Source organism: Perognathus longimembris, chromosome 3 (assembly GCF_023159225.1).
Source record: "Perognathus longimembris pacificus isolate PPM17 chromosome 3, ASM2315922v1, whole genome shotgun sequence".
Lineage (NCBI taxonomy): Eukaryota > Metazoa > Chordata > Mammalia > Rodentia > Heteromyidae > Perognathus > Perognathus longimembris.
In genome coordinates, this window is record NC_063163.1 from 10651933 (window position 1) to 10673637 (window position 21705).

Sequence of the window (21705 nt, forward strand, 5' to 3'; positions counted from 1 at the left end):
CTGCTGGGCGGAGATAACGCCGGCACCACACCTCGGGGTTGTCCCGGGTCAGATGCGGAGGCCCCCCCCGCCCCCCCGAGGATGGAAGAACCACCCCCCCCCCCCCGCGGCGCCCGGTTAGGTTCGCCGCGGGCGCCCCACCGCCCTGTCCGGGTGTCCCCGGCCCGCGTCTGAGGCGTTCCTGGGCGGCGGGGCGGGCCCGGCCGGCGCCGCCCCCGCTCCCTCCCCACCTTCCCCCCCCGCCCCCCCCCCCCCGGATTTCAAGGTCGCTGCCTCGGCGCCGATCTCAAACTCGGACCAAGTTGGCCGCCGCCGGGTCTCCAGGACCCGGTCTCCGTGCGCCCGGCCAGGCCCTCCGCGGCGCCCCCGCCGCGCTCCACGCGCCGCTTTCCCCGAGCGCGGACCCCGGCGGCGGCGTAGCGGGCTCCCCGAGGCTTCCCCGGGAGGCGGGGACAGGGCGGGTCGCGGCGCCGCTCCCGGAAGCGGCGGGTTATCCGGATCCCGCCGCGCGCGGACTCCAGCGCGGGTGCAGCGCCGGCATCCCGACCCGGATCGGCGCCCGCAGGAGCCGCGCCAGTCACCGCCGCCCGGCCCCGGCTCCGGCCCCCGCCCCGCGGCAGGATGCTCCCGGTGCGCACGGAGCTGAAGCCCAACCCGCTGCAGGACGCCAACCTGTGCTCGCGCGTCTTCTTCTGGTGAGACACGCGGATTCGCCCCGCACCGCCCGCACCCCGCGCCCTCGGCCCGCGCGCGCCCCGCGTCCGCCCCCCGCCGCTGCTGCGCGGGCCGGTGTGTGTGTGGGGGGCGCGCGTGATCCTGCGAGGCCGCCGCACGCGGGGGGACCCGGGACCGGGGATCCCGGGGGAAGGAGGGCGTGCTGCACGAGGCCGCCGTCCCCGCACCCCGCGCCCCGCGCCCCGCGCCCAGGGCGGCCCCGGCTCTCCCGCGCTAACACGGCACTTGCGCCTTCCATTCGGAACAGCTGCCTTTATCGAATCGCAGCCCGAGCCGAATGGGCGTCGGGGACGCGCGCCAGCCGCCCGGTGGCGGCTCCGCCTCTTCTGATGTTCTTGACAATAGTCTCCCTCCAGGCCTCTCCCTCCTACTAGGGTGCCCTGCTGGGGTGTCCGTCCAGGGTGCCCTGCCTGGGTGCCTGCTGGGGTGTTCTGTTAGGGGTGGCCTACTGGGCGTGACCCTGCTCGGGTGTCCTGCTAGCGTACAGGGTGTCTTGCTGGGTTGTCCTGCTTGGCTTGGGCGTGTGTCTCTGTGACCATGACCATGCCCTTGTCTCTCTCCATGTGGGCCGGGAACTGAGAGATGCACAGTGTGTGTGTGGATAAAATACTCTGTATTTTTGTGCTAGGTCTGGACGCTGTACCTGAAGCTTGCTTTTTTAATTTTTTTTTTTTTTTCTGTTCAAGGCTGGTGCTTTCCTACTAAAGCCACACCTCTACTTTGGCCTTTTGGGTGGTTAGTTGGAGGTGAGAGTCTCGTGGATTTTCCTGCCCTGGTTGGCTTGAAACCACCATCTTCCCATCACTGCTTCCTGCGTAGCTTTGCTTTACAGGTGTGAGGCAGCATCTCTCCATTTATAATAATTATTATTATTTTTATCTGTGAATGAGGATACTTGGCGAGCAAGAGCTGTTCTCAGGTGTGGCTTTTGTCTTTGATCCCCATCTAGCTGGAGTAGGTCTCTGAACTGATTTCCCTGTTTGGTGGGATTTTCTGCCATGAAGGATGGAGTCCCCAGAACCTGTGGGTCTTACTTGGGGTAAGGTAGGCCCCAATCCTATAGGCTGAAACAGGCTGACTGATTACTAATAGCTTTTGTTCTTGACCTCTGCCCTTTATTTTTTCCCCACAATCAGAGGGTTCCTTCATTTATGGGAAAACCTAGGGGATCCCAAGAGAAAAATGAGTCATCTAATGTTACTTTAATTGTAATGTGCTCTCTGTTAGGACCTGCTCTGAGGGTTAGAAGGCAGAATATGGCTATGGTTAGTGTAAAAAGTAGTCCCAGTTAGGTGGCACTCTGTCTTCTGAACACCATGCAAGACACAGAAGTCTTCTTCCTTTCCCTTTCCCCTTCTTTCTCCTCCCTCCTTCTTTCCATCCTTCCATCCTTCCTGTTTTCCAGTTCTGCTCTTACCTCAAGTCTAGCCAACAGCTTTTTGGTGGTTTATTGGAGATAAAGAGTCTCACAGATTTTTCTGCCCTGGCTGGCTTTGAACCATGATCCTCAGATCTCAGCCTCCTGAGTAGGATTATAAGTAGGAGGCACCCGTGCCCAACTAGGACACAGAACTCTTGATATATGTTCTCTTACATGCACTTCCAGAGTGTAAGTGCAGGGAAATCCAGGCATGGCTATGCATACCTGTAGTCCCAGGTACTTTGGAGCCGAAGTGGGAGTATCGCTTGAGCCTTAAGAAATTGAGACCAGTCTGGGCAACAAGGCAGACTCAATCAGATACATTTGCTTTTTTGACTTAGGTTTTGGGGGATGGGACTTTGTATGTGACTGATTTTTCTACCTATGGTGTCTTGCATGGCTGGGATTACAGATGTGTGCTATGACATCGTCATTTTTGTGACGGGAATGTCACCAACCTTTTGCCTCACTGGCCTTTAACCTTGAGCCTCCTGATCTGTTTCCCAAGGATTATAGGTATGGACTATGATGCCTGGCTAGATCTGTCTTTAAAAAGTATAGGAAAAAAAAATCTGGGTACCAGGGGTTCATGCCTGTAATCCAGCTACTCAGGAGGCTAAGATATGAAGATCATGGTTCAAAGCCAGCCAAGGCAGGAAAGTCTGTGAGACTCTCATCTCCAATTAACCAGCAAAAAGCCAGAAGTGGAGCTGTGGCTCACGTGGTGGTGTGCTAGTCTCTAATGCAAAATCTCAGGGATGGTACCCAGGCCCTGAGTTTTTCAAGCCCTGGGAATGGCACTTGGCACATAATATACATCTAATAATAATAAAAAGCAAAGGAAAAAAGTAATGACTTTTCCCATTTCGGTTTCTGAACCAGAGTGAGATTTTGTCTCTATTTTTGCATCTGATGACACCTCAAGCTGATATATTTTCATTATTTATCTAGAATTGCACCGGTAATTAAGTATTGAGCAGGATTCTTGCTACCCAGCAAGCCCTGCAGTTGTGCCTCTTCCCGGGCCTCTGCCCTGCAGGTTGAAAATTAACAGTGAGGGAGTGTGGTTGTCCTTCCCCTCCCCCCCCCCCACGCCTCCAGGGCCTCCTGGAGCCAGAGGCATATGACCCTTAGAGAATGGTGAAATCTGTGCTCTCCTGTTGCTGGCCAAGTCTCACTTGGTGAAATGTCATCTTGTAGAGCTGGGCTGTTGTAGAAACTGCCACTGGTGACAACAGGACAGACTCTCTGGGGACTCACAGAACTCTGATGACATGTGGACAGAAATGCACATGGCTTAGGGAGAGGTTGGCTGGTGTATGTATTCTATCCTTTTATATATGTATGTATGTATATACATGGATGGATGTATTTGTGCTGGTGCTGGAGCTTGAACTCAGGATTGTGCCCTTTGCTTATATAAGGCTACCACTTTGGGGCTGGGAATATGGCCTAGTGGCAAGAGTGTGTGCCTCATATACATGTAGCCCTAGGTTCGATTCCCCAGCACCACATATATAGAAAATGGCCAGAAGTGGCGCTGTGGCTCAAGTGGCAGAGTGCTAGCCCTGAGCAAAAAGGCCAGGGACAGTGCTCAGGACTGCCAAAAAACAAAAACAAAAAAAAAAAACACCAAAAAACAAGGCTACCACTTTGGGCTTTTTGCTGTTTAATTGCAAATAAATGTGGCACAGAATTGTCCACTTGAGCTGGCTTTGAATCAGTATCCTCAGATCTCAGCGTCCAGAGTAACTAGGATTACAGGCATGATACATCAGTGCCAGGCTAAATTTGGGGTGGTGTGTGTGTGTGTGTGTGTGTGTGTGTGTGTGTGTGTGTGTGTCCTGGAGCTTGAACTCTGGGCCTGGGCACTTCGAGTTTTTGTGCTCACGGCTAGCACTCTACTGCTTTAAGCCACAGGTCCATTTTTTTTTTTTTTTTGCTTTTTAGTAGTTAATTAGAAATAAGAGTCTCATGACTTTTCTGCCTGGGCTGGCTTTGAACCTTGGTCCTCAGATCTCAGGCTCCTGAGTAGCCAGGATTATAGTCATGGGCCACCAGGACCCGGCTCAATTGGAATGTTTTAATACTGGTTTTGGAACGCCCCTTATATGATTCTGTCACTTTGTCATTAACAGTCCAAGTGTAGATGGAGGCTGGGTTGTCTTTCCAAGGCTAGCTCTTGCTCTGGAAAGATCCGAGCCAGTTCTTCTCTCTTGATTGTTCAGTTTGGCCATTTGTGGCCATTTTATATCACAGGTAGACCTCCAAATGAGATGTAGAACAGTTCAAAAACATATTGAAATCTACTCACAATTCTTTGCAGTGAAATACGCATGAAAACACACCTTACAAATTTATTATATATTTTAAAAGTCTTTCTGTATTCTTGCTGTTTAATATCTGGTCAGCAGGCCAGATATTGCCTGGTGTTTTGTTCTCCCACGTCAGGTGGATAATTTGTCTTTGGAGTTTCCTTGTGGCTTTTGATCTTTATTCTTTTTCATTGTGGTGTACCTGATGGGCTAAGTCTTGTCTGCTGTTGCTGGGGTGTGGAGCTCTCCAGCACCTCAACAATGTGAACCTTCTTATGCTTAACCTGGAACTTTTCTGTGGTGCCAGGTGCTAGAGATAGCTCACGATGTTGCGTGTCACGTAGGAGTATGGACGCCAGCTCAAATAGAACTCAGCCAGGAAAATTTACTTCTACAGTACAAATGCGTGTGCATCAGACAAGGCTGCTCTTTTATCCCTAACCCAGCAGGCCCCGCCCCTCTGCTCAGATTGGCAGAGCTCAGGGTCACAATCTGGGGTTAAAAAAAAAAAAAATGTGGCTTAATTACCAGGAATAGGATGTAACTGAAATTCAAGGAGCTTCTAACTGGATGAGTTAATTAAACATTGCAACTGGAAAAGGATGTAATTAAAATGTAATTAACAAGGGCTGGGCCACCTGCCTCAAAGCAGGAACTTTTCAGAAAAACAATTATCACCAGGTTAACCAAACAGAAGTGACCTACTCTGATTGGAAAGAGCTTTTTTCACACTGAGAACCACATCCATCCCTTTGTGCCTTTCTGACCCCCTCTCCTGCCCTGCAGGCGTTTGAGTGTTTTTATGTTCAGGAGTTGTGCAAAGGTGAACTCAGGTGTGCGGGGAAACCATCCCAGCCAGGTGTAGCTACATTCCAGTGTATCTCTCTGAGCGGAAGCAGAGGAAGTTAGGGCCGGGCGGTGGGGGGGGGGGGGGCTGCCTGCAGGCCAGGGTCCACCTCAACCATTCAGAATTTGCATTCATTTGCACCCCAATAGAGGGTGCCAGATTTGGGGAATAAGTCTTCGGTTTACTAAAAGACTGATCGTTTAAAGATACCTTTATATTATGTTATACCTGGGAATTATTTGAAAATGGATGTCCGAAGAGGGTTAGCATGATATTTTCTTTAACTGTTGAAGACCTGCTGAACAGTATTTTCCAATTTAAAATGCAGACTCAAGGCCCCCTAGCTGGGTATTCTGATGGAGATAAGTCTGGGTGGCTCCTGGGTATTCAGATTCAAGGCCCCCTACCTGGTACAGGTATTCTGGTTCTGCTAAGTCTGGGTGGCTCTTAGCTATCTGCATTTTAGTAGCTACTTTGTGTTGTTGTTGTGGGAGACAATCTTGGGGTTTGAACTGAGGTCGTCATACTTGCTAGGCTGGCACTCTCTTGCTGAACCCTGCCAGACTCCAGCCCTCTTTCGTGGTAATTAGTTTTTAAATAGGGTTTTGCTTCCTGCCTGTGATCTTCTGCTTTAGGCTTCCCATAGTTGCTGGGATGGCCAGTGTTCATCCAGGCATCTAACTTCTGTCCTATCATCAAGAGATCTTAAGAACTTTGCTGCTCAGGCTGCCCTGGAGCAATTGTTATGCCCAGATTTCGGGGTCCCAAAAGACCACCAAGGAGCCGAAAGCCGATGGAATCACATGAGTCTTTATTATTGCAAGCTCAGTTTTTTTTTTTTTTTTTTTTTTTTTTGGCCAGTCCTGGGCCTTGGACTCAGGGCCTGAGCACTGTCCCTGGCTTCTTCCCGCTCAAGGCTAGCACTCTGCCACTTGAGCCACAGCGCCACTTCTGGCCGTTTTCTGTATATGTGGTGCTGGGGAATCGAACCTAGGGCCTCGTGTATCTGAGGCAGGCACTCTTGCCACTAGGCTATATCCCCAGCCCCTGCAAGCTCAGTTTTCTGGCAGTGTTAAGTGTATTCGCTGGGCTGCAGATCTCTGTGACGGGAGCCCCCCTGCAGACCACTGGCTTTCCAATAAAGACTCCCGATTCGACTCCCACATTCAAAATGTGGCTTCTCAGTTTTCTTGCTGTACTACAGTAGGGTCTCAATGTGTAGCCCAGGCTGGCCTCAAACTTGAGATCCTCCTGCCTCCATCTCCCCCAAGTGCTGGGATTCTAGGTACGCATGCATCATTATACCTGGATTTACTACTGCTAGTTACTAATACCCATTGGATTTTGGTCATTTTTACATATAATCCTCATTTTTTTTTGGGGGGGTGATAGTCTTGAGGCTTGAGCACAGGGCCTGGGCCCTGTCCCTGAGATTCTTTTTATCAAGGTTAGTGCTCTACCATGTGAGCCACAGCACCACTTTTGGCTTTTCCTGAGTAGTTTATTGGTAATAAGAGTCTCATGAACTTGCTTGCCCAGGTTGGCTTCAAACTACAGTCCTCAGATCTCGGCCTCCTGAGTAGCTAGGATTACAGGCGTGAGCCACCAGCATCTAGCAGTCCTCATGTAGTTTAGTTCTCAGACAGTGAGATTAAAAGGCCCAGAGAAGTTGGTGACTTGTCAGGAGCATTACAGCTAGGATGTGGTGGTGGTACAGAGTATTCCCTGGGTTTGCTGTGTCTCAGACCAAGGCCAGCAGACAGCAGAGCCCAGCATTTGCCTATGGGACTTTAGCTTCAGACTGGTCCATGTTGGTTGACTGACCGACTGTCTGCTGACCGAATCCTGCATTCCTTGCATGGAGGTGAATGAATGGATATGCTCTTTACCTGTGCATACATGTGAACTACATTTCCCCCTCTACATTCTATTGAATTACTGCAGCTCCATTGAGTTGGCGGTTGGTATGGAGTCTATTCAATTTTCAATTCTTCACTCTGATCTTCTGACATCAGATCTTCTTGATTCAACTTTAGAAATGTCCTTGAGCCTCGTTCATTCATTCAGCCCATGCTTTCTGAATGCAGATGTTGAGGTCCTCAAGGGTTCTGCAGAAATGCTTACCTTCCTGCAGCTTGAATTCAGCCTCTGGCCTTAGCCAGAGACCCTATCTGCAAAGGTGTGTTTTGGATCAGCTAGAGTGGGTATCTCTATACCACAAGTGTGTCCGTGGCTTGATTTTTTTTTTTCTTTTTCCCCCTTGAAGTCCCTGGGTCCTCTCCCCAGTCTTATTTCTTTAGCTAGAGAGAGATTATGTGTAGCAGGCTTTTGTATTCCTGGCTGGAAATGAGACAGGCCATTTGCATGCATATCCCATTGGCCAGACCGGTCATGTAGTCACCTCTGTCTAGATGTATGGTCTATGGGTTCCACAGTCTGTGCTCCAAGTCAGTCCAAACATGTAGTAAATGTCGATGCCCGTGTCACCTGCCAGGGGCAGGGACTGTGGTGACCAAGGGGGGGGGTGGTCCTGCAGGCTCTCACCTGAAGCCATTCCAGCCACGCTCAGCACAGGGATTCCTTCAGACTTGGGGCACTGGGGACGTTTCTTTCTTTCTTTCTTTCTTTTTTTTTTTTTGCCAGTCCTGGGGCTTGGACTCAGGGCCTGAGCACTGTCCCTGGCTTCTTTTTGCCCAAATCTAGCACTCTACCACTTGAGCCACAGCGCCACCTCTGGCCTTTTCTATATATGTGGTGCTGAGGAATTGAACCCAGGGCTTCATGTATATGAGGCAAGCACTCTTGCCACTTGGCCATATTCCCAGCCCCTGGGGACGTTTCTTACTTCACATTTGACTCTAGGTTATTAGAATTCTGGATCATGATGTATTGAGCCAGAGATTCCTTGGTTGGTTGGCTGGTTTTCAATCTTGACAGTTTCTCCCCATTTTTACTTCCCTTTCACACTGACTGCCTCCCTTCATATGCTGGCCCTTTTATAATCAGATAACTAGCATGGCCCCATTAAATAACCATCTTGAAGAAAATTTCTCCAGTTCCCATGCTTTCGTAAGTGGCAGTATCTTTTTTCACTCCCTTCATCCATCTGGTAGAGCCCAGTACTCTTTCATTTATCCCTTTTTTTTTTTTTTTCATCTGGCATCTAGAGCAAGACAGAATATGCCACAGGTTATCCATTCCATCTACAAGCTGGTATCTGTAAATAACTTCCACAATTTTACAGTAGTGTGTGAGGGTGTATGTGTGTGCGTGCATGCACGTGCATGTGTGCACATGCATGCACTAGCAATCACCTCAAGGACTTTTGGGGTGCTAGGAAAGTGCTTTAGTACTCAGCCATATCTCTATCCATCAGATATTTTTTGAGCGCTTGCTAGATTGTAGACAAAGTTTTATACAGTGGGTTGGCAAATTAGACCTGCAGTCCAACACGGCCCACAGCCTGTTTTTGTAAAAAAAACAAACAAACACAAACAACTCACTGGATCATGGCTAGGCCTGTATATTTATAGGGATCGTCATCTCTTGTGCCCTCTGCTCAATCTCAAGTGTTTAGGACAGGCTAGCAGACACTTTCTAGAAATGGCTGGAATGAATGTTCCAGGTCTCTTTTGTCTTTTTTTTTTATTTTTATTTATTTTTTTTTTTGCCAGTCCTGGGCCTTGGACTCAGGGCCTGAGCACTGTCCCTGGCTTCTTTTTGCTCAAAGCTAGCACTCTGCCACTTGAGCCACAGCACCACTTCTGGCCATTTTCTATATATGTGGTGCTGGGGAATTGAACCCAGGGCCTCATGTATATGAGGCAACAAGCACTCTTGCCACTAGGCCATATCCCCAGCCCTCCAGGTCTCTTTTGCAGGTGGTCCGTGTTAGCATTTCCCTAGCCTCAGGTCCTCAGCTCCTCCCATTAGCCCCCAGATCCACCCATATCTAATGAGCCACTCCCACTCACTTCCCCTTTACCCCCAGAGAGAGAGAGAGAGAGAAGCTGCCACCTGGATAAGGTGCAGACGCCACGCCACGTAGCTCCCTCTCTTGGAGGAACTATGGCCCCATTAAAACCTTCTTATGAACCTTCTTCTCCTGTCTGTGATTATCTCCGCATGGTCCTCTGGGACGGCCTGGACATATACTTTCAGTCCACACTGTTGTCCTGGCCCATGATTATTATTTGAGGGGGAAGCTTGGGGAAAGGGGTCTTTGAGGGTAGATAGGGATGTCTCTGAGGGTTTGACCTGGTCCATGGGTAGGATGGAGCTTGGCCAAGACTGTGGGAATGGCTTAACAGAAGTCAGAGGTTGACTTTTGATCACGTTGAGTCTGACATGCCTGCCTTGTGTATTGAGTGAAGATATTAGATAGGGAGTTGGTCCTGATGGGGCACTGGGGAGGAGGTCTGAGCTGGAGATAAACGAGTGCCCAAGCTGCAGTGCTTGCAGATACATGATCCACAGTCCACTGGGCGCACAGCCTGTGGGGGCTGGGTTTGTCCTCACATAACCTGCTAGCTGGGTTCATTTGGTTGGTGGCAAAGTTGAGCAGCCATTGTGGTTGCTTGAAAACGTTTTTATAAAAACAGAACAGTAGGAAAGACAAGCCTGGACTGTCCTTTGATTGTGTCTGATCCACCGAGCCACACCAGGCGTAGTAGGTCAGGTTGTCCTCCAGTGTTGGGAGCGAGTTTGGGATGGGGTATGCCCTTTGCCCTATGGGAGTCCACAGGTTTTGGGTGTTCTGGGCAAAGATTGGTGTTAGTTTGGTGGCTTTTTTCTCTCTGTCCAATCACAGGCTGCTTCTTGGTACTAACCTTTTGTGAATATATGCTCTCAAATTGCCTGCTTTCAACACCTGCAGATGCCATTGCTGTGACGTTTACTAGGCCTATTTCATTTAAATTCCTTTTTTTTTTCTTTTTGGGGGTACCGGGGATGGAACCGAAGGCCTTTGTGTGTTCAGGATATGCTCTGCCACTGGGCTCCTGTCATTGTTGAAGACCTTTGTGGTTAACACCAGCTGTGTCTCAGCCAGACTCTGTGTGAAGCTGAGTGTTGCCTGGGCCTCCATTATGAGCAAGTCACCTGGGCAGCCAAAAGATCACCAGTGCTTGGCCCACTCCTAGGTCACTTTGAATGTCCATTTCCAGGGGGCCACCCAGACTTTTTTTTTTTCCTTTTTAACTTACTTTTAGAGGGTTCCTTTGGAGTTTTCATTGGTATGAGAACAGCTGGTTCTCAGCTTCTCAGAAGTGGCCAACATTTCTGCAGGCATTTCCCTTTAGGCCAAGATTCTGAACTTCTCTGTCCCCACTCCCTTTGGGTTCCTCTCAAAAGACTCTGATCTCAAAACATGACAACCAGGCCACAGTGGGACTTGCTTGTCCCTGTAGGCTCTCAGTAGGTGGCAGTTGGGGGGAGGGAGAGAAGGGGTTGCTATGGGTCTGGGATCTTAGTGAAAGCTGGTCCTTGAACCTTGTTGAGGGTGATTGTGTCCTTAGGTTATTGGTGAAGGAAATGGAAACTTGAGAAGTCAGGTCTTATAGTGTCATCTAGTTAGGATGTGATGGCGAGTACAGTCAGGTAACGAGCTCCAGGCATGGATTTGTCCTCTGTGTTCTTCTGTTTATTGTCACGTTCTGGGACAGAGATCGAGATCAAGAGGAGCCCAGAGGAGTCAAAAATTGCTTCTATCATAAATATGTTCTCTTTAGTTGCAGATCTTTACTCTTTGGCAGGGGTACTGGGATTGAACTCAGTGCTCCATGATTGCTAATCTAGCTTTCTGCCTCTTGAGCCACATCCTCAGGGTCCTTTTGCATTGGTTATTTTCGAGGCAGGGTCTCACTTTATGCCTAGGCTGACTTGCACTGCAATCCTCTTATTTATATGAGTGTGGTCCTCCTAACTGTTGTGATTCCCTGTGTTGCTGGTGATGCAGGTACACAACACTGTGTCCAGCCATTGTAACAGGGATAATAGGTGTATACCACTATACCCAACCATTGGTTGAAGTAGAGTCATAAGAACTTTTATACAACAGCTGGTCTTGAACCACAAACCCCCCAGATCTCCACCTCTCATGTAGCTAGGAGTACATACTTGATTCATTTGTGACTTCAAAAGAAAGCACTAGGTTGTTAGTTCTCTGGGGTTGTAACCAGCGTTTTCTTGTTTTCTTAGTACCCAGCTGGGCATCTTGAACTCAGTGTTCTTCGTTCATGATTCTAAATTATTACTTTAGTCTTAATGCAGGCTTCTTGCACTTGCAGTTGCCAACAGCTGACCTTAGCTGGGCAGAACTGAGCCCTATGACCTTGGCCCACGAGAAGCTACATGACCACTCTGGGCTTTGATGTCATCTTTTTACATATTTATACAATTAAACCATCTCATGTACATTCTATGGTCATAGGATAGCGTTCTATTGCCATTCAATTACATAGTGCAAGGCAGCAAGAAAATAATCTGAGGGCCGTGCATGTGTCAGACTCATCTGTGGCAAGTAGATAAGTGACTTGTTTGTGTTCACTGCCCCCTAGAAATGAAGATCTATTAAAAAAGAAAAAGCCACTGGTCACCAGCGGCTTATACCTGTAATCCTACCAACTCAAGAGGCTGTGTGAGATCTTTGTGGTTGTAATTTGATTAGAGAAGTCTGCAAAACCCCACCTTCAAAATAAGCAACAAAATGCTGGACTGGAGCTAGCTATGCTCACATGGCAGAGCACTAGCTGTGAACAAGAAAACAATGAGAGCACAGGGCCTTGAGTTCAAGTCCTGGTGATGGCAAAACCCAGATCAAAACAACAAAACAGGGCCACGAACGGAGACACAACACAGTTCATCCCGAGAGCTAGGCCTCTGTCTCCGGAAGTCCTGTGAACACTCTCAGGCAGTGCCACGCCCCCAGGCGGAGCTGCGTGGTTAAAGCTGCTCAGATGGTACTGCACTTCTCTGAATGTGGACATGAAGGGTCTGGTCCGAGAAGGGTCAGGATGTTGGTGGCTTCTGGTTCTAACTCACTTGGTCTACCACAGGCCTTTTCTTTACCCAGTCCTGCCTTGTTGCTTGTGCTGTTCCCATCCAGGGCTTTGATAGTGTCTGTTTTGGCCCTCAGTGCTCTGCTCTCCTTGGCATGGGACCAACCTAGTGTTTTCTCAGATAGGCAGCTGTCTCACCTGTGCCCTCACCGGTCCTTTGCTGCCCTCGAATGCCCGCTCTTTCTATTGACAGTAGCTCTGGGCTCTGCTGCCAGCCTCCTCTTGGAAAATCTGTTCCTCAACCAACTTGTAGCTCATTTTTCAGATGTCACTTTTATCATCATCATCATCATCGGTCACAGTCATTATCATCCTTTCGTGTGGGTATGTGGTACCGGGGCTGGAACTTAGGGCCTGGACCACTTAGCTCTACTTGGCCTTTTCTGCTCGTAGCTAGTGTTATTTCTGGCTTTTTGGTGGTTCATTGTAGATGAGTCTCACAGACTCTCCTGCCCAGGCTGGTTTTGAACCAAGATCCTCAAATCTCAGCTTCCTGAGTAAGATTGCAGGCATGAGCCACCGGTGCCTGGCTGGCGGATTTAACTTTAAAAAAAAAATCTTTAAAATTTTTTATTTTGCGCTGGGAATATGGCTTAGTGGTAGAGTGCTTGCCTTGCATGCATGAAGCCCTGGGTTCGATTCCTCAGTACCACATAAACAGAAAAAGCCAGAAGTGGCACTGTGGCTCAAGTGGTAGAGTGCTAACCTTGAACAAAAAGAAGCCAGGGACAGTGCTCAGGCCCTGAATTCAAGCTCCAGGACTGGTTAAAAAAATAATATATATATATATACATATGTGTATATATATATATATATATATAGAGAGAGAGAGAGAGAGAGAGAGAGAGATATCAAGTAGTTGTACACAGAGGTTTCAATTCCAAAAGTCAATTTATAAGTACAATGCATCTTTTTAAAAAATATATATATAATTTCATTGTTATTATGGTATGTCCAGAGAGGTTACAACTTCATAATTTAGGTAATGTGTACATGTCTCTTTTGAACAGTGTCAGTCCTGTTGCCAAACCTAGGTGGGTAGGGACTGTTACTTTTCAAGATCATGCTTTTCAAGATCATACTTTTCATCATCATCTGTGAATGGCAGAGCCGGGCTTGAAAGCCAGTAGACAGCTTGTTCCGGGAGTCCTTGCTTTCTGCAGCAGTGAGGTGCTTGTTTGTGGTGTCATTACTGGGGACAGAGCGGGGAGTAGCATAGCTATGAAGCTCATGGTCAGCTCCCTGGAGGTGGGGTATTGTCTGTGTGTTCATTTAAGAGCATGTCCCCCGTGCTTGTGCCAGCACTGGGTACCAACAGGGCAACTCTGCTGCTGTTCTAACCAATCCTGCTTGTGCCTTTCCCACTGTCCCTCCCGTGAAGGGGCTGCTGCTAATTATAGGGATAAAAGACATTTTAATTTGTTTCCTTCCTTCCTGTGGTTCAAGAAAGGGCCTGGCTGTTGTCACACAAAGTTCTTTTGGCAACACTTGGCTAGAGGGCTCCATCCCTAGGTTGTGAGAAACCTTTTTGAAAACTTGGTGAAAGTGACCAGGGCACCAAGGGCTTTGTGCCTGGAATCCTAGCTGCTTAGGAGGCTGAGATCTGAGGATCCGAGTTGGAAGCCAGCCCAGGCAGGAAAACCCATGAGACTCCTAACCAGCAACATGCTGGAAGTGGAGCTGTAGCTCAAGTGGTAAAGCACTAGCCGGGAGTGAAAGAGCTAAGGGACAGTACCCAGGCCACACAGATGTGTGCACGTGTGTGCACACTTGGTGTCAAGGGCTGAGGATAAGGAGCAGGACCTGGGAGTGTACGAGAAGGTGGCATTGTCATCAGGAAAACCTCTGCATCTCTACTGTGTGCTTCTTTGCATTTCGGTCCTCTGAATCCTCTAGCAGGTCTTCAGGGCTGGCATCCATCCCCCTGGTTTCAAGGTAAGAATTGAGTTCCAGGGAGGTTAAGACGCTTGGCCAAGGTCGCACAGTTGTTAGGTGGTAGCAGAGCCTTCTGGCGGCACAGGAAAATGAGAGCCTGACAGGAGTGGAGAGAATGAGTGGGGACCCAGTTCTTGTTCCCAGCCAGGGGAGAGACGACATTCAGGTAGAGCCTGGAAAGAGCTCATTTCTGATTGGCCTTGGGCTAAGACATAGCCGACTTCCCCAAACCTCTGTACCCCAGTGGTGACCCTTAGCACCTTCGGATGTGATGTATTTAGAGATGAAGTCTTTCAGAGGATAATTAGGTCATTGGTGTAAACCCTCATCTTATAGGACTCGTATCCTTATGAGAAGAAGAAATTTGGGCACAGAGGTGGTACAGAGACAAGGCAATGTAGAGAAAAGGCGAGGTAGAGACCCAGGGAGTAGACAGCCATCTGTAAGCCTAGGGCAGAGGCGTTGCGGCCATCTTGATCTTGAGGGAGTACATTTCTGTTTCTTGCCACAGAGACTGGTCTGTTGTGGCAGGCTGATGTCACCACGTGCCTTCTGGAGGTGTTGGCTGGACTTAGTGCCACTGGCTGTTGGGGAGCAGAGCTTCAATGCATGGCACCAGCTTGACCTTATCACCGAGCTTGAACTCACCGAGCATTCTGGCCCTCTTCTCAGCGTCGTTGATAGCTCTTTCCTGATGAGTTTTCCCTCAGACTTGTGCATCAGGCTTCATTCCGAGAGTTTTTCAGCTGTGGAGGCAATTCCCATCAAGCTTGTAGCGGGTTGATCAGGAAGAGGAGAACATGGTCTGCCCTCGGTGTTCCCAGGACAATGACTGTTGTAGAAATCAGATCACTGTGACAGCTGGGGTTTGCCCCCCGAGCTGTGCTAGGTGGGGTGATCTTTGGCAGAAGGCTGTTTGTGTAAGTAAGCCTTTGTATTCTCACAGGCTATGAAACAACTCCGGTCCATGCCCTGAACCCTCTCTTTTATATCTCCAAGCAAAGTTCTCTAAACTGTTTTACCTGTTGAGGGGGGGAAAAAACCCCTAGATGAGTCCTTAGGCTATCTAGTATCCAAAGTGGAGAAAAGAGATGGCTGCTTCATTGTGTTCTCCCCACAACACAAAATCCTCTTCCCTCACCTAGAATATAATGTAGCATTGTTTTCCTTAATCTTTTTTAAAGAGAAAATTGGTCTCTTTGGAGTAAGCCAGAATAAGAGCTCTCTTCTCCCCTCTTTCCTTCCCTCCTAACCCTCCTGTTCCTCCCCTCTTCCTCCCCTCCATGGTTCTTTCCCTCTCTTTCTTCTTAGGATTTTAGTCATTTCTGCTAGGAGCTGCCCAGAGAGTAAGCTGAAGGCATTTGAAGGTCATTGCCACAAAGCTGCCCGGTACCCACTGTTCCCCAGGACTCCTCCTTTCCTGTAAGAGAGGCGCTGGTCAGGAAGGATGAGGTGCAGCCGGAAGGGATCCCACAGAGCAGCCAGCCCAAGGATGTAGAAGCAAGGAAGGAATGGCCTTGGATTTCGGGGAACAAGCATTTTTACAAAGGACAAAACAAAAGGAGAACCAGCTTGGTGGCAGCTAGGGGAACGGAGTGGGGAGCTCTAACTGGAAACTTGTGATTCCCTGCCTCAAAAGGAGTTTTGATGTTGAGAAGCCGGTGACAGGCGGAGGGTGCTTACTCAGGGTTTCACAGAAAAAGTCAGTTGTGCCGTATCTTCCCTGTGCGGGGCTTAGCTCCAATTCCTAGCCAGAATTCCAAGGAGGTGAACTTGGCCATGAATGTTTAAAAGGACCTGGTGCCAAATGGCACTGGGAGTGTTCTTGTAGTTCGAAGGAATTGGGCCAGAAACAGGTTATCCTGAGCCGGGCACTGGTGACTCGTGCCTGTAATCCTAGCCACTCAGGATGACATCTGAGGATGCTGGTTCAAAGCCAGCCTCAATAGCAAATCCAAGAGATTCATCTCCAGTTAGGCGGCAAAAAGTGCGAAGTGGAGCTGTCCCTCAAGTGGTAGAGCACCGGCCTTGAATGAAAAAGCTAAGGAATAGCACCTAGGCCCTGTATGCAAGCACTAGTATGCACACACACACACACACACACGTGCACACACACAGATACGTACAGAGAAAGACACACACAGATACACACATAGAGAGACCCTTCAGTCTCAGTTCCTCCTTGGTGCTGACTTCTCTAGGCCTTTTCTGCTTTGTGTCCTGCCTTCCCTCCTGTTCTTTTGTCTGCCCTCCCTGCTGTTCTGACTTGCTCAATTTTTTCTCCCAGCAAAGAAGCCCCATGGCCTGCTTCCATAAAGATACTACGTGCAGTAAGGATAAGGAGATTTTCAAAGATGGGATCATCTACGTCTCTCCAAGACCAGAAGCCCTGGTTCCCTCTCAGCCATTCTGGACTAGCAATAGCACGTGCAGACTGTTCAGAATCAGTTCTTTTAAAGACAACCTCCTTTAGGACCAGGTGGCATGCTACCATAGCCATGACTAATGTGTGAAAAGGCTTTGCTGTGGGTGGTCACGTGCTCAGCCTTCAGGCCAGCAAACCGGGGGGCAGAGAGCTTAACTCAGGCCCAAAGAAGCAGAATAAGAAGAGGGCGGGCGTGGGCTGTCTGATTCCCATCGCCAGGTGTTGCCTGCCACAGGCAAAGTATCTCAGCAGGTGAAGGAAGGGGCTGTATTCCCGAGTGAGCATGTGCGCATGTGCAGGCGCAGGCCCAGTGTGATCTGGGAAAGGCTTCTTGTGTTTTACTGTGTGTAGAAATCTGCTTTCCTGTCTTTATCCCCAGTACAGAAATGAGTTGCCTTGGCTAGGGTTGCCAGTCTGCCCTCCATGTTCAGGCCCATTGTTTGTTTCTGAAGTTGCCTGGCATTTGGTCAGTTAGTAGGAACACACAGGTTGTCTCCTATCAGGCTGTGGTCCCCTGGGTTATTCATGGATCCTTTTATTTCAGAAGGTAGCACTACCCCTCACGCTGTGGTTTACCATGGAATCTGAGTAATGGTGGAGTTTCTAATTCCCTGAGGTCAGAGTTGTGGTTAGTCTCTCCCCTCTCTCAAATCCTCCTTTCAGGCTGTGCCAGGTGGCCGGGTTGTCCCTGGGTTACACCTATTGTACCTACTTATAGCTCCCCATTCAATCTTAAGTCTATCCCAGGTTGGATAATTGATCGCTAACCCAGGTGAAGCTAATACACCTTTAGAGATACCTTTCCCTCCCCTACCTGCTTCCTTCTCTCTATAAGTGACATAAGTGATATAAGTGACATAAATATTTGCTGATCGTTACCCAGAGTGAACATTATGAACACATATTTATTACTCTTCATGTGTGACGAGATAGGCTCAGAAATGGCCTATAACCTTGGCTTTGCATGTAAGGAAAAAGACTGACTGTGGCAGCTATAAAGAAAATACGTGGTCATTGCTATGCTCTGGGGTAACTAACCCCTGCCTTGGCTTGGAATGGGTCACACTCACCTGCTTTGGTGCTTGGCCAAGCAGTGGCATGTGGGTTGGTCCGTCCTAGGATTAGTGGGAGCTGGGTCAGTATTGACAGGCACCTGGGACATCGACTCATGTTCAAGTTCATGGAGGCCACCGGGGTGTCCTGAAGACGCGTGTGTTTAACCAGTGGAGATCGTTATAAATAAGCAGCTACATCCAGAGGTGTGAGGCAGAGGGGCCACACTGGACAGAAAGCCAGAGCTAGGGGACCTCACCAGCTGCCCAGGATTCTGACATCGGGAGTGAGGGGCAGGGCCTGGGAAGTCTGTGGTTATGGGGCCTCTCCCTCCCCACTCCTCAGCTAGGCTCCACCAGTCACTTGATTGTGTCCTGTTGGGGTGGGCTGGGAGAAGCAGCAGGCCTGGGAGCTGCTTGCCTCCTGTGGGGAGTATTGAGGTCACAGCAGCAGGGGGTGGGGGTACCTGGCCCCGAGGAAGGGTGAATGACTGGGGCCTGAGGAGCTGGGGCTTGGGTGGAGTGTGCCTCACTGGGAGTGTCCCTGGTGTGGGACAGCGTTGTGATTCCCCGTCCAGCGCCAGTCTGAGTTCTGATCTCTTTAACTGTCAGTTCGGGGTGCGGTATTCACTCTGTGGTGTGGATGGATTGGTATTCACTCTGGTGTGGATGGATGAGCCTGGAATTGAGTTCCTTGCGTTTCCACCTAATGCCCTGCCCTCCTTTCCCTGAGGAGGGCCCAGCATGGTTTAGAGCTGCTTTGGGGGTGTCCCAGGCCTCACCCCTCTGCATGAGCTGTTCTCTTGGCCGGGAACACGCTGATCTTGTATTTGGCACTTGGAGAGCTCTATCCCTTTTGCCCCATCTCAGGTAGCCTGTTGAATTTACTGGGTGGCTGTCATTCTGGGCCTGTCTGTCTGTCCATCTGAGCTCCATCAAAAGAACCTGTCTGTGGTTTAGAACCCAGACAAACAAGTTCCCCTTGCATGGCGAGTACCGAAGAGTCAGGTCAAATAGATTGTTGTCATGATTCTAGCCCCCCCCCCTTTTGTTATTATTAAGTTGTTGTGTAAGGGGGCTACAATTCCATAAATCAGGTTATGAGTACCATGCTTCTTGGTCAATGTCACCTTTTCCTTTGTTCTTCCCATTTTACCCTACCCTTAAGTTATATAGTTCACTTTTTACATAATTGTACATTGAATATGATTGCCTTTCCCCACTCTTCCTTTCTCCATTCCTGTGCCCTCCCCTGAAACAGGTTTCTACTTCCTGGTGTTGGTTTTGATAAACAGTACCTTAATTGTGCAGAGGAGTTACTCCTTTGGGTCCCTTCCCCTAAGCATTCCTTCCCTTAGTCAGTGTGTGTGGAAATGAAATGGGGCCTGTACATGTTATCATGCCTACTTATATTTTAGGTTTACCTTTCACATATGACAGAAAACATTTGTCTCTGTGAGCCTGGCTTATTTTACTTAACATATTTTGTTCTAGATCCATCCATTTCCTGCAAATGACATAAAAGTATTTTTTTCTCGTGCACCATATTTTCTTGATCCACTCATCCATTATAGATATGTGCACTGTTTCTATAACTTGGCTATGGTGAATAGTGTAACAGTGAACATGGGTGTGCAAATATCTTAACTGTATCCTGACTTGTGGGTAGATGCCCAAGAATGGTATGGCTGGATCACAGGATAGTTCTAAATGTTCTTTTTTTTTTTTTTGAGGAATCTCCAAACGGCCTTCCAGAGTGGTTGTACTTGTTTATGTTCTCACCAACATGGAATAGTGTTCCTTTTCCCCTATATCCCTGCCAGCATTTGTTATTGTTCAAATTCTCAATGCTGGACAATCTTACTAGTGGGAGATTGACTCTAACTTTTTTTCTTTTTGTAATTTATTTATTAATTAAACAACATTTTTTGACAAGGTGTTATGCAAAAAGGGTACAGTTACATAGTAGGGCAGTGTGTACATTTCTTGTGATATCTTACACCCTGTTTTTCTTTCCCTTTCCTAGGTCAGGTAGACATATATACAATACACAATGTACCAAGAACATATACAGTAGCCATGTGGCCTACGCCAAAGAAAATTTGCCTAGGGCTTTAAATGTAATTAGACAATATGTCGACACTAACTTTTTTTCTTTTTCCTTTTCTGGTCCTGGGGCTTGAACTCAGGGCCAGGGTGCAGTTCTTGAGCACTTTTGCTCAAGGCCTAGTGCTCTACCAGTTGAGCCACAGCCCTACTTCTCTCTTTTTGGTGGTTAGAGATAAGAGTCTCATAGACTTTCCTGTCCTTGTAAGCCTGAACTATGATACCCAGATCTCACCCTGTTGAGTAGGACTGTCGCGAGTTGAGCCTAGTTTCTTTAACAGTCTTGTTGAAACTCCCACTGAAGAAAGGTAGTTTGTGGTTGCATCCTTGTTTGCTAATAAAGTTGTTACCCATTTGCTATAGTTGTTGGAGGCTGGGGATGAGGAAGGAAGATTCCATTGTGTTCTAGCCTCTTGTCTATTTGTGAATGCCTAGAGTCTTGTATAGGTTTGTATGTCCAGTTATATTTTAGTTCTAACTTCCACATATGAGAGAAAGTGTGGCATTTGCCTCTCTGAGCTTGACTTACCTCGCTTGGCATGATTTATTCCAGACTCATCCATTTCCGTGCAAATGACATAATCTCATTCTTTACTAATGGATGAGTAACATTCCATTGTGTACCTATACCACATTTCATCGATCCACTCATCTGTTGTGGGGCATCTGGGCTGTTTCCATAACTTGGCTACTGTGAGAGGTGCAGCAGTGAACATGGATGCGTGAGTATCTTTACTGTATTCTGACTTGTGAGGTTCTAGGTAGATGTCCAGGAGTGGCTGGGTCATAAGGAAGTTCTATGTTTCGTTTTCTGAGGAATTTCCAGACCACCATCTAGAGTGGTCGTACTAGTTTACATTCCCACCCACAGTGCATTTGGGTTCCTTTCTCCCCACATACAAGCTAGCATTTGTTCTTCGAGTTCTCAGTGTTGTTCAGTGTAACTGGGGTGATAGGCAATCTCAGAGTTGTTTTGCTCTGCATTTCCTTTATGGCTGGGGATGTTGAACATTTATTTCCTCATGTGTCTATTTGCCATTCTTATTTCTTCTTCAAGGAAGTCTCCCTTAATTAAGCTCCTTTGCCCATTTATTGATTAGCTTATTAGTTTTGGGTGAGGGTATTGCTCATAGTATATTTTGGATATTAGACCTTTGTTGGATGGATTGCTAGTCAAAACAGGCAAGTTTGATGGAGGAGCAAGGGGCCGAATGGTCTGCTTGAAGGAACTGTGGGGCTTGGCCAGGCCAGAGCAGGATTGACAGACCACATGGATGAGCAAAGATTCTCCTTCATCATGTCTGACAGAACCAGCTCTGTTCTTCCACCTTTGTGAGCATTGGTGGTAACATGGAATATTTTCCAGTGTGAAGACACCCAGGTTCTTCTGAAGGCTGGGCCCAGAGATTCGCCTTGGTGTTTTTCCCGTCTTCGTGTATTTCCTCCCAAGGAAGCCCTTTCCTAGACCTTGTAGGGAGGCTTTTCAAAGGATGTTTTTGTTCTTTCTGAATAGGCAGCTCTTCAAGCTGAGGCTTGGTATGTTCCTAATTGACCTAATGCTTTAAAGAATGAACTGGTTCAGCTGGAATTTTCCTAAAATCTGTCCCATTGACATAGTACTGCCCAGTTCGAAAAGTCTATGATGTGTAATTAGCTTTCCTCCGTTAGCTCCAAATAATAGGCAGAAATGTTAGTACAGTTTAAATGAATGTTACTCTGTGTGTGTGTGTGGGGGGGGTGCATGACGCCAGTATTCAGGATTGAAATCTGGACCTTACACTCTTGCTTCCTTGCTAAGACTGGTGCTCTACC

General features: G+C 48.3%; 1 protein-coding gene across 1 annotated transcript in view; it reads left to right on the forward strand.

The window, feature by feature from the left end:
• Positions 1 to 579: 579 nt before the first annotated feature.
• The window catches only part of Abcc4 (ATP binding cassette subfamily C member 4), a 203452-nt gene continuing 182326 nt past the window's right edge, over positions 580 to 21705 (forward strand). Inside the window, exon 1 of the mRNA XM_048341177.1 lies at positions 580 to 695. Coding sequence (XP_048197134.1) covers positions 622 to 695 — 74 coding nt within the window. The 5' untranslated portion in view covers positions 580 to 621. The remainder of the gene's footprint in view (positions 696 to 21705) is intronic.